Genomic DNA, 12,262 nt, shown 5'->3' with positions numbered 1-12,262 from the left:
CTTCTCGCTAACCAACAATTACAGTGTCACTCCTGCTTGATGCTTTAAATGGCATTCATTCCTGTGAGACTGACAGGACACTTTGTGTTTCTGCGAGAGAGAAAGAGAGAGGGAGAGAGAGAGAGAAAAAGAGAGATTGTGTGAACGTGTTAAAAGGAAGGAAAAAAAAGACGAAAAAAAAAAACAGGCCAAATGAAGCCGAACTGTTCCTGTGGGCTGGGAGAATGAATGTCGCCTGTTGTGATTCACTCCGTCCTGCTCGATCTGTGAATAGTATCCAAGAGCTGCTATCTGGCGCATGACGCTCCGGGGTGATCATGTTCAAACCAAATTTGTCTGCTGCTTCCTGTAAGACGACAGGAGAATCCCCAGGAAACTCCATTTTCCATTGGAGGAAGCTTCTACAGAGGAGGAAGTATTTCCATTTATGTACGCTCCCTGGGACTATGCCGCTCCGATCCATGACTATGGCACAGTGTGTGTCGTAATCCTGTTGTAGTGTTGCCTCAAATAGACAAGGCAGACTTCAATGGAAGGAAAATGGCAATAAGGTAGATGCTGCATTTTAGCAATGTGTGACCTTCATCTGCTGGCAATTTTATATTCATAATAAAATGTTCTATTCTCTATCAATAGCTAAAGCTACCACTATGATCACACTTTGGTATAGTTTTCCCATGTGTGAATGAATGGAAGAGCAAGAGTAAAATTCCTATTCATCAGACAGATTCCAAACTATGGAGGTAAATAAGACCTCTCTATTTTCTACTACCATGAATTATGGGGTCCCTCAGGGTTCTATGTTAGGTCCGACTCTCTACAGTCAAACTACATTGAATGGGCATGAGAAAAGACTAACACTGAAGTTCAGAGAAGTCTAAACCAAGAAATCTTCTTGCTAGAGATACAAACACTTCAGTGGGTTAGAGCTTTTCATGTCAAAAGGTTCAAAACTAAAAATAAAAACAAGGTGGTGAGACCCCAACATGTTTTGTGGATAAGTCAGCACACACACTAAATAGAATGAGATATGTAACTTCAGAATTTTTGACATTTTCATTACAACATGTAATAAGGTTCATTGATCCCAGAAGGATTTTCTTGAGATTTGATTCTTTAACTGAAGCCACTGTTTTGCAGACCTGCTACAAAGGATCAAAATTTCACTGTGCAAAGGCAACAGTCAGGACAAGTGCACAAAGAATCCATAGCATTGCATGCAAACCGTGGCAACATAGCAAGTGGTTGACGAGAAGGGAAAATATTCACAGCAATGCCATTATGGAAGTTGGTAATTTCTCAAATACTGGTTAAAAATTCACGACAGAATTAAGTGACAGCTGACTGACAAATTTGCTAAATTTGTGCTAGAAAATTGTCACAATAATCACCAGTGCTTTCAAGCTGTCCTGGATGAGATCTAATGAAAAGGTCTGAACTCTTATGCAACAAGATTGCCGCAGCTTTTTCAAATTTTTTATGCTTTTCACTCTAACAAATGTGCTTGTTAAATGTCACAAATTGGCTGAGACATTTTGAGATGATTCATCAGGGTCTCAATGTTTCTACTCCTCCAAATCTTGACATTTTGCAGTTTTTTGTCCATTGTGCTCAGCTTTCATTAGTTGTAAACGCCCCTCTTATTAAGCCGCTAATATTCAGTTAAGTGCATCTGCGAAAGTTATCCTATAAGATATCAAATGTTTCACCAAGTCCTGTGATTGATGAGATTTTACTAATTGTGCTGACATACCCATCTGCTCTTCCTCCTTTCTAACAGTGTTAATATTTTCTCATTTTACCCTCCACCAGAAGCAGACACATTTAGGCTCTGTTTCTGCCATTCTTTTTTATTTTTATTTATTTTTTGCTTGAACTAAAATTGACATACATGTCTTCTCATCTTCAAATTCTTTCCATTATAATGTCTGGAAAGCATTTAAATCAGATGGCATCAAACCTGTCAGCATCTCAAAATTTCACACATCACAAAATGTCCACAGTGGCATCGCAGGCCAGCTTTTTTTTTTTTAGCACATTGGGTTACATAACATTGACTGGCTTTTTACTCCCACAGCTGCCTGTTGTCAAGTGGCCCGTGTGCATTGCAGTAGCACCATCCAGTAGCACCATTTTTTATTTTTTTTCCTGGCTCTCGTAGGCGGTGCATTTATATAAACCCCTGCTTGATCCGTTGCTTTCTACACTCACCTGCAAACTTCAATAGCTAATTTGAGGGGCAGAAAATAGCCTTTCATTGTTGGTCACTGGAACATTCTAACATTAGAATTCAATTGTGTTCTTTCTTTTTTTCCCTCTGTGTGTCATGAAGTTCGAGGGATAATATTAGATGCGGTCTGAACTAGGAAATTAAAAACTTTTCCAACATATTTTGTAAAATAAAAAATTCAAAGGGATTATTGTATTATCTCTCTCTCTCTTTTTTTATACATCTACTGCTGCACACCTGACTTAAAATGAATGCTATGTTCTGATGTTATGCTTCAGTAGTTTGTCTAGCAAATGGCTATATTTATTTTATTTAATTTTTTTACTTTACTAAGTCTATTTTATTTATCAATTTTAAGCCAGGAGCCTTTGACCAATATTCTTGTGTCATTTTTATTATCATTCAGACAAGAAGAAAAAAGAAATTATTGCTTTATCTCTTACACTTTTTTTCTTGTGTTTTTCTGCTTGTCATGAATAGTGGGCAAAGTACTAAAAATACTGTCTAGATAAAAATAAAAATAAAAGATTTTCCAAGAATATAAAAAAAAAATCTAGAAGTAATGCTCTGATGTCATATTGGATTGATCGTGTATGTTTTGAGTTTGTAGTTTGATTACTTATGCAATGCCTTCAAAAGTGTTTGTTCTGCAACTTCAGATATCCAGAGAACAGAGATTTTGCTAGTGATTCTTTGGAAAGTTACTTAAATTTGGACAGAAAGAATCTGCGAACATTAACTAGTCCTGCTATATGCCATATGTAACTTGTCACACCAAAGAGGCATGTGATGAACTACAAAGGAGATGTTTACAGTGGTTTTCAATAGTGACTTGCTTTTTGATATTTTTCCTCATGAGGCAGGTTTTACATGGACAGATCCTCCCACCAGATTGATCCAGTTGATCTCTCCAGCTATTCCACAGTTATCATGATCCTCTTAGTGGTTTCTCTGATTAACGCTTTCCTCGTCTTAGGTGCCGACTATGTCTTGGCTGGCTTGTATACGGGTCATCCATGATGGATTGTTTAAAGTTTTAACAACCTAACCCGCTTCATGCTTATCCCTGACATGTCTCCTGCATTTCTCTGTCTTCATGTTGCTGTTTGTTTATGAATATCTTCAGCTGAAATACTGAAATTATACAGTATTAAACTCTATTTACTAATTTAATTACTTCTCTCTGCAGCTGGTTCCATTTGGTCTTTAAAGGGATATCTAAGCAAATAGCCCTGCATATAAATGCATGTTACTCGTTCTCACGTTCTAAAAAATATTGAAAATCATACCTGCATACTTTATGACTATTCTGTACTTGACTGTGGTTGTGATGATGTGACTAAACGTGACAAAGGTGCAAATGTGCATTATTTTTGCAAAGCAAAACATCTAACAAAAGGAAATTTAGTACTGCGATGAACTTGCTTGCTTAAAAAATATATTTGTAAATATTAATAAGAATCTCAGCGGAGGGATTCCATCGTCCAGAGTTGTCTGTGCAGACATAGTTTTTCCTCTTTTTTTTCTCCTCTCTCCAGTCTGTTCTATTCAAGGAAAGAGGACTCCGTGTACCCAGTCGTGACAGTCTGCTCCGGTCTGTCTTCTAGAACTCCGGAAACAAGTCTCGAGATGGAAAAGGAGGCTGCAACATCCGCGTGATCATCGCTCGAGCACCAATGGCCTTTCACAGGCTGCGCTGAGCACACCGGCATCCCGTGAGGAAATGGGCGGTCCCGGGAAAGCTCGACCGGGATGTGTGGGCGGCGAAGGGGGACGGTGAAAAACCGAGCTGCGGCGGCGGTATTTAAGAGAGCCGAGTAGAGATCTCAGACAAGACGGAGCTTAGAGAGCCCAGAGCAAAAGCGGAGCGATTTCAGCACCACACATCCAGTGGACAGCGACACGAAGCAGCTCTTAAAACAAACGGACAAAAAAAAACACCTTCAAATCATGGTTCTCATCTGGACCCAGTTCGGAGTGAAGCAAAAGAATGGAAATGTCAAGTGCAAAGTGCGAGTCATGCACAGGGGTGACAGCTCCGGATCATCATCGTCAGCTGTAAGTACAGTTTTTTGTTTTGTTTTGTTTTTAGCTAAGTTTTTTTCTATGTATTTTAAAGTTACATGGCATTTCTTGCCCGCGTTTGTACTCCGCCGGCATCTGTAGGAGATTCTGTAATTCCATTCATTCACATGCTAGAAACGCGGATTCCCTATCAGCCAATGGCTGCGAAGATTCTCAGTTGTTGAGGGGGAAAGTCTTTTCTCGATCCCTTCACATGGTTTACCCCCCCTCTCTCTCACGTTGGGTTGAGATCAGCCTATAAAATTTATGCATCTGCTCAGCAGCACAGATAAGGGTGTTTCCCCTTGGAGAATTAAAGCTTTCTTTGTAGCTCATACACTGCAGTTTTCATCAGCGATTCTGTTAGGAATTGCACTTTGTGGATAGATATATAATCAACAACTGGTGTTAAATTAAATGTCACAACATATGCGTCAGCATGTTTAAAGTATGACAAAGTGATCTAAAAATCGAAATTGTTGTGTTCCTTCAGGAGAGCACCAAGTCTGAGCAGGACACACCCTGCCTCTCCATCAAGCCCACAGGCAAGGACTTCTACAAGGTCCTGGGCGTCTTGCCTGAGTCCAATGAAGATGAGATCAAGAAGGCCTACAGGAAGATGGCCCTCAAGTTCCACCCAGACAAGAACAGTGACCCCGATGCGGAGGAGAAGTTCAAAGAGATTGCAGAAGCTTATGAGATTCTGACCGACCCCCAGAAGAGAATCATTTACGACCAGTTTGGAGAAGAAGGTGAGCAGATGTGACTTCATGAATATACTTTGAATTGCTTCAATCAAGGCTCCTGTGCACAACATTTGCATAGCGACAACTCAAATCTGTCAAGAAATATGTTTTTTTAACAATTTGTCTATTCTCTTTCTTTAGGTCTTAAAAATGGAATTTCAGCAGGCCAGGGCAACATTTTCCGCCAAAATTTCCAAAACGACCCCCACGCCACCTTCTCCTCCTTCTTCCACAACTCTGACCACTTCGACATCTTCTTCGGCAGCGACCCCGATGCCGACGAGGACCTCTTCAACCCCTTCCGGCGATCCACCTTCACTCACCTGGGTGGCTTCGCCGGTTACGAAGCTGGCCCGCGGAAGGGCGCACGGCGCCTGTCTGGCGAGGCAGTGGTGCACGACCTCCCGGTGACCTTGGACGAGGTGATGCATGGCTGCACAAAGCAAATGAAGATCACACGCAGCCGCCTCAACCCTGACGGCCGAAGCCTGCGAACCGAGGAGAAGGTGCTGAACGTTGTGGTGAAGAAAGGCTGGAAGGCCGGGACCAGGATCACCTTCCCCAGGGAGGGGGATGAGACCCCCAACAGCCCTCCTGCAGACATCACCTTCATTCTCAGGGATCAAGACCACCCAGAGTACAAGAGAGACGGGTCCAACATCATCTACACAGCCCAGATCACCCTTAAAGAGGTGAGTTTCTTGTTAGTTAGTTAGTGTCCACATGAGCCACATTCTAAAACACTCACCAACTCACTCTTTGTTCTAGAAATTCACCAGACAAACTATACATATTCTTAATTCAGTCTTTTAATAGACAGCTTTGTTCCACTATGGGCATTTTAGCCTACCACTTACAGTCGCCTGACAGACCCCCACAAACCAAATGGCAGCAGTCTGCCAACACCTCCATTACCTCAGCAGCCCCTGCAGAGGAAGAGAGAGAGAGAGAAAAAAAAGAAGCTAAATTTAGCCTTGCCTGCTGACTGCAACCACGAATCGCACTTCAGCCTCCCTCTTAGCCACTAGACTCAATGCAGCCTCAACAGGCCAGGCAGAGAAAGACAGAAAGAGACAGTTCTACTGGCTCGCTGTCTCAGCCTCTCAGTTCCTCCAGCCCACACACAGATTAGCAGAGCAGCAGTCACAGAGACTGACATTTCAAATAGCTCCTCCGTCCTCGTTTGGCTCCCTATCAGTCACAGAAACACTTGACTCCCACACACAGGAGCAAAATAGAACGCCGGTTATAACATCTGTACCACTGTTGCATAACTCAGAAAATCTTTTCACAAGAACGCATACATAAGCAGTTACACAACTGTTCATGCTCCACTTTCCTTCATTGATTTTGAAGCTAATATTGACAACAGGCCTCCAGGACTAACTTTACCTCCCTCTTGATTTGTCTCCAGGCTCTCTGTGGATGCACAGTCAATGTCCCAACACTGGACAACCGCATGATGCCTTTACCATGCAGTGACATCATCAAGCCAGGCGAAGTCCGGAGGCTGAGGGGCGAGGGTCTCCCACTGCCCAACAGCCCGTCGCAGCGGGGCGACTTGGTGGTCGAGTTCCAGGTGCTCTTCCCCGACAGGATCCCTCCACAGTCCCGCGAGATCATCAAGCACAGCCTGGGACAGTGCTAGCCTGCTTCACTTCTACTTGACACAGCATCACCATGTGTCTTTCTCAATTCTGAAATACATCCCTGCTTACGGTGCTAATGTCACAACCAAACACAACCTCCTATTGTGCTTGGAAAAGGCAAGCGGAGCTGAGATGGAAGTCAAACTGGACTTTAGAGAGGAGACTTTCTGAACTAGTACAATGCACAACAGTGTTTGGTGCCATGTGAGTGGTAGCTGTTGGACGAATGAAAGGTTTCTTAGCTGTCTGAGGCAAGCATTCACTCAACAGCCTTCTCCTAGACGAAGAGGTGTACATGTACTGTTATACTTGCAAGTTTATGGCAGGGTATCAGTGTGCTATTTAAGTCTGTACAGACTTACTTAAACCTGAGTGGTAGAAACAAGCGAAGAAAAAAAAATAACACCACCTTACTTCTTTTCTTCTTATTATTATTATCATTCTTATGGTTATATGGTGCTCATATGACTGATCTTTTGCATTGTTTTTTTACAATAGCAAAAACTACTTGTGTGCAAAGGTCTACTTTGTGTGCAAAATGAAAAAATGTTGTCTCTAAAAGAGATTCACTTGTCAAATGTTCTATTGAATGACTAGAAATGTTTGTATAGGATCTACAAAAAGAACTGCTGATGTGTTCCTACTTTGTTCTACGGCATGAAAATGAAAATAAAATAATTTAAAAAAAACCACACAAACTTGACTGCAGTTTTCTATTGATGCATATGTACAAGAATCTCAATTTATAGACCTAATTAAGTCATTAGGTCTATAAACAAATGAAAAAGGGCATCTCCTTCTCTGTTCACCAAAACACATTTGGTGGTCAATGTTATCAATGATTATAGATTTACAATACAAATATACAGAATCAGTTTTATTGCATTAACATAAAAAGCGGAAATACTATCTAGAAGTTACTCAAATTAAAATGTAGAGTGCTCTTTTTCTAGAGCTCCAATGTATTTGAACAAATATTTCATAAATAAACTTTCAAGTTTATTATAGATATTTTAACAGAAATGATCTACGAATGCAATAAATGTGATTTCTTCGTTTTCTGTTTTTAATTAGCAAAGTGCTCACATTGTTTTTCCGTCTTATGACGGGTTATTTGTGTGTAGAATTTTGAGGAAAGAGGATAATTCAATACAATTTGGAATAAAGCTGAAACATAACAAAATGTGAAAAAAGTGAATTGCCGCATACTTACTGGATGCAATGTAGATGAACAAACTGTAATCTGTCAGACAAATAAGAACACACCGTCCCCACAATAAAGTGTGTTGGTGGAGCTATATATACTGTGGGGATGCTATTTTATGCAGCGACAGGAAATCCTACTGGGGTTAAAAAGGGAGATGGATGAAGCTAAACATTTGAAAGCCATTAGCGGGGGGAAAAAAAACATGTCGGAAGCTGCAAAAAAAACTTGAGACTGGGTTGAAGGTTCACCTTCCAGAAGGACACTAACACTGAAAATACAGCCAGAGCTATAGCTTAATGGTTAATACCTGCTGTCCCCACAGTCAATACTCAAGCAAAAGCATTGATTTGACTTCACTTATCCGAATCAAAATGATTCCTGGCCTCTGCTGAGGGGTTCATTCACTTATTTTAAATTAGATGCAGTATATTGCAGCAAGTACACAGCTAAAACACAGGGCATGCATAGTTAACCTCAAAGTCTAGCTTGATTGATGTCATGGGATCATTTTGCTATTTAATTATTTATTCAGCCATCACAATCTTTCACTTGAGTCATAAACAATTTCTAAATTAAAAACCACTTTTTTTTAGATTTATACTTGTAAAACCCTTTGAAAACAAGGTAGCATTTTTCTTCTATCCCACAACTATCTATTTCTTAATCTGTTTATTGTATAAAAAAACATTTATGTGTCTGTTTATTGCATAAATTCCAATTAAAAGGCATCAATGTTTTTAGTTCCAATTCATGAACATGTAAAAAGTCCATGAGGCATGATTACTTTTCAAGTCATTGTGGACTTTGTTCTGTCCTCTATTGTATAAAGTCTTGTCTGGGTTTTGTAACTTTGGCAAATTTCCACATTTGATGTCCTTCTATAGTTTCCCTGATGTTGTCTTCTGTATAACTCTACGAAACATGTCATCTTTAGCTACAAATACTAAATACTAACTAATTTAATTAAAGCACTGAAGACGAAGGACATTTTTTTTTTTTAGATTATTCTGGCAGCTTTGATTACTAGGAGATGCTGTTATTCATTGTGACACTCTGAGACAATAGATAACAACATACATAACCTTAACGCCTTTTTTCTTATGTTTGATACCTCAAATCCGTTTGGCGGAATTGCTGCTATCCATTTATATTGGACCTATCTGCATTGCTGCTGACCACTGCCATCTGGCGGCGGGTGGTTCATACAACAGCAAGAATCTTGCAAAAAAAAAAAAAAAAAGGCGGGGTGGGCGGGGAAAAGAAGCACACCTGTTGAACTGCTGTTTGTTACCGGCTTAATCAATGGCCGCGTCTTCACTTTTGCGATATTTACATCAGTGACATTTTTATCCACGGTGATGGAGAAGAATGTGATGAAAAGTAGAACTTGCGTCATTTTCCAAGATAAAATTTAAAGTAATTCCCACTGATTGGAATACTAAAGCACCTGTGTGAACAGAGATTAGGCGTAAGGGCTTAGGGAGATTTGCGTTCAAAGAAATTCACCCGCAATGCGCTTGGGAATGAAATGTCGCAAACACGTCAGACCACCCCACACAATCTGACTGAAGGCTACCCTGTGACAAACCTGACCTTAGTTGTCCTCCTGCTCATCCCCTTTGTGGTCATTCTCCTTCTGCTCAACTGTCTCTTCCTGGGCTACAAGGTCCTGGTCCTGTCAAAGAAGACCAGCAGACCGAGGCGGGAGGACACCGAGGAGATTCTCCTGCGATCCACCCTGCCGAGACTCAGAGTATCCGACGCGGCCTTTTCCCCTCTGCGGGACGAGAGGACAGCCTACATGTCCCTGTCGGAGCCCGTCCTGTCCCACCCCGTCACTTCTTCAAGGGCGTCGTCCAGAGACGGAGTCGGTTTGACTAACAGGATCCGGCTGCTGAGGCCCGACGGTGCAACTGGCTCCGGGTCTCTGAGGGCGCCGAGCACCATCCGGGCCGCGTCCTCCGCGCAGGGCTTCACTCCGAGGCTCCACATGCCTTCCAGCTCACGGACTTACAGTAACAGTAAGCCAGGCTGGTGTCTGAGTGCTCCGGTTTTACTGCAGTCCAGCGATTCAGAGGCTAACTCCGGAGTACACCTGGTTCCACCAAACTCTCCAATGGTGAGCGAGTTCTGTGTATGAGAGGATGGCAGTTGCGTAAATGTTAGTTTAGATCCGTTCAGTAAGTGTATGTTTCTCATCAAGGTGTTTACAGTGCTTCAAGTATTGTTACAGACAGATATGACTTTTATACAACTTATTTCAACCCTAATTAATTCATAATTCACTTAGATTTTAGAGCATCATTTGACATTGTTTGTTGGTTTGTTTCCCTTTAGAAGATGGTCCTTTTTTACAAACGGTATTCACTCCTCACACATAAACTTTAATGAGATCCCAATCTTATTTGTCCATCATCTGTGTTACTCTCACCTAATAGTTTCACTGTGTGTGGAATCATTTCCATCAAAAATTGGGAGGACGTCCTCCATCTTCATTATTCCACCCAGCTGGACCAATACTGTTAGCAGGAAAACAGAGCTTCAGCATGATGCTACCACTACCATACTTCATGGTTTATTCAATGTTGTTGAGCCCTAGGGCCTCACATTGACTTCTACCTATTTTGGAGGTCTTACGTTTATTCTTCCGTTTAGTCTTACGTTCATCCTTTGTGAAGCAAATGTCAAATTGGTTTCCCTGTCAACCGGAGGTTTAGTGTTGCTGGATGTTTCTGTTAATGACAAGCTTGAGTGTTTGTGGTTCTTGAACATGCTGAGCAATTTTTTCAAACCCAATCTGAAGGTGACTATTTATGTCAGAAACAGGGAAAAATCTGGTAAAATTAAACATTAGACTTCTATTTCTCAACCCTATTGAAAAATTGTGAATTGTGCTTAAAGAGCTTAATCTGTGCATGTAAAATAAACCAGTCTATATTTAACCCCTAACTAGAGAAATGGTCAAATATCCATTCCAGAAATATTTTGATTATTGCAACAGCATATAGTTTATTTGTAACTTCTTCAGTAAACAGTGTATCTATATATTCAGATACACTGATAAGTCAGTTTGTGATGAGTATATGTATGTCAATTGATACTGTCAGTCTTGATGTTACAATGGACTCAAGTTTCTTTAAGCATTAGTGGGGGTCAGCACAAGATACTGGATCTCTACCAACGGAGGATAAGTCAACAAGAAGTGGATTTGTGCAGTCTACTGCTGGGGGTTAGGTCTATAACTCTATAACCCTTATTTTCCGCTCTTACATAATCTGTCAACTTATCCATTTATTTTTCCTTGATTCCCAGGAGGAAGAGGAGCATGTGGATCACATTCGTCGGAGCAGTACTTACGGGAAGCTAACGGAAGTGAATGCAGCCGCTCCTGTGCATCCGTATGACAAGCTGTTCATGGAGTGTGAGCACACGAGCCCAACCTCAGAGACATCCAGTCTGAACGCATCAGCTGTGGGTCCTGGACTGGACAGTGACTTCGGAGCAAGTGCAGGTACAAAAGTCTCCTCCACCCAGACTGTATTAAATGTAATTGTCAGATCAAAGTTCACGTGACAGGAATTTTCCGACTTCTATAACTTGGATAATGTGGATGAGGCAAAATGACATTTTGTTGCTAGCAGTTATTTGCGTAGTTTATAACAGAGCTGTGGACATCGTGTCTTCCAGGTGTCTCCCTTCGCATTTTGTCTGCAGATAGCGACGGCCTGTCCAACGGACTGCTGCCTTCAGCTCTGGAGTGGGATTATTACGACCCCTGTTATGTCAGACAGAATAATATACCCAAACATAATCACCACTGGCCTGTGATCCACACAAAACAGTACTGGGTATAGTTAACAATTTTCTTAATGTAGATTTTAAATGTTTGTTCCAAATAGCATACCGGTGTGCGTGTTTTAATGTGTTTTTGTCTTAAAAGTAATCACTTAATTTATGCACTGTTAAGTATATTTTGTTGTAGAATGCACTTTCCCACTGTTCATAATGTTACATTGAACTGTCACTTAAGTTACTGTTAAATGTTTAATCTGCGTCCTTCACTCAACATTCACAGAGGTTGTCACTATTTTTGTTTTCACTATTTATGGTTGATTTGACTTTAGGTTTCACTATTTCCTCACCTTCATCAGGTTTGTTTCACTGTGTAAGTGGTTGTTTTTCACCCAATTAATGAAGGCTTAAGAATTTAATAAAGAGTTATATTTTAATAAATTGAAATAATAGTCTTGCATTTGATTTAAAATCAGAATCCATGTTGCTTGAACTCCAGCATAAGGTTTCCTCAGTCTGTAATGACTTAGGGAGCCGTGTCATCTACTGGTGTTGATCCATTGGGTTTTCTTAA

General features: G+C 40.9%; 2 protein-coding genes across 2 annotated transcripts; both read left to right on the top strand.

Moving 5' to 3' along the window:
* The first annotated feature begins 4,003 nt into the window (after window positions 1-4,003).
* On the top strand, window positions 4,004-7,388 carry zgc:122979 (uncharacterized protein LOC641576 homolog). The gene is made up of 4 exons (XM_044144009.1): window positions 4,004-4,288; window positions 4,788-5,046; window positions 5,182-5,732; window positions 6,455-7,388. The coding sequence occupies exons 1-4, from the start codon at window positions 4,181-4,183 to the stop codon at window positions 6,686-6,688; spliced, it is 1,152 nt and encodes a 383-aa protein (XP_043999944.1). The 5' UTR covers window positions 4,004-4,180; the 3' UTR covers window positions 6,689-7,388.
* A 1,775-nt stretch (window positions 7,389-9,163) lies between these two features.
* On the top strand, window positions 9,164-12,135 carry hwa (huluwa). The gene is made up of 3 exons (XM_044144008.1): window positions 9,164-10,015; window positions 11,209-11,407; window positions 11,584-12,135. The coding sequence occupies exons 1-3, from the start codon at window positions 9,425-9,427 to the stop codon at window positions 11,748-11,750; spliced, it is 957 nt and encodes a 318-aa protein (XP_043999943.1). The 5' UTR covers window positions 9,164-9,424; the 3' UTR covers window positions 11,751-12,135.
* The last annotated feature ends 127 nt before the right edge of the window (window positions 12,136-12,262 follow it).

This window comes from Gambusia affinis, linkage group LG17 (assembly GCF_019740435.1).
Source record: "Gambusia affinis linkage group LG17, SWU_Gaff_1.0, whole genome shotgun sequence".
Lineage (NCBI taxonomy): Eukaryota > Metazoa > Chordata > Actinopteri > Cyprinodontiformes > Poeciliidae > Gambusia > Gambusia affinis.
Note: the sequence above shows the minus strand (reverse complement) of the source record. Positions and strands in the feature narration are given on the sequence as shown.

Excerpts from the sequence above, each read along its gene's own strand:
- zgc:122979 (XM_044144009.1), top strand. The coding sequence starts at position 4,181 with ATGGTTCTCATCTGGACCCAGTTCGGAGTGAAGCAAAAGAATGGAAAT. Across the intron at positions 5,047-5,181 it reads CGACCAGTTTGGAGAAGAAG|GTCTTAAAAATGGAATTTCA; the intron begins GTGAGCAGATGT and ends CTCTTTCTTTAG. Across the intron at positions 5,733-6,454 it reads CCCAGATCACCCTTAAAGAG|GCTCTCTGTGGATGCACAGT; the intron begins GTGAGTTTCTTG and ends ATTTGTCTCCAG.
- hwa (XM_044144008.1), top strand. The coding sequence starts at position 9,425 with ATGTCGCAAACACGTCAGACCACCCCACACAATCTGACTGAAGGCTAC. Across the intron at positions 10,016-11,208 it reads TTCCACCAAACTCTCCAATG|GAGGAAGAGGAGCATGTGGA; the intron begins GTGAGCGAGTTC and ends CTTGATTCCCAG. Across the intron at positions 11,408-11,583 it reads TGACTTCGGAGCAAGTGCAG|GTGTCTCCCTTCGCATTTTG; the intron begins GTACAAAAGTCT and ends CGTGTCTTCCAG.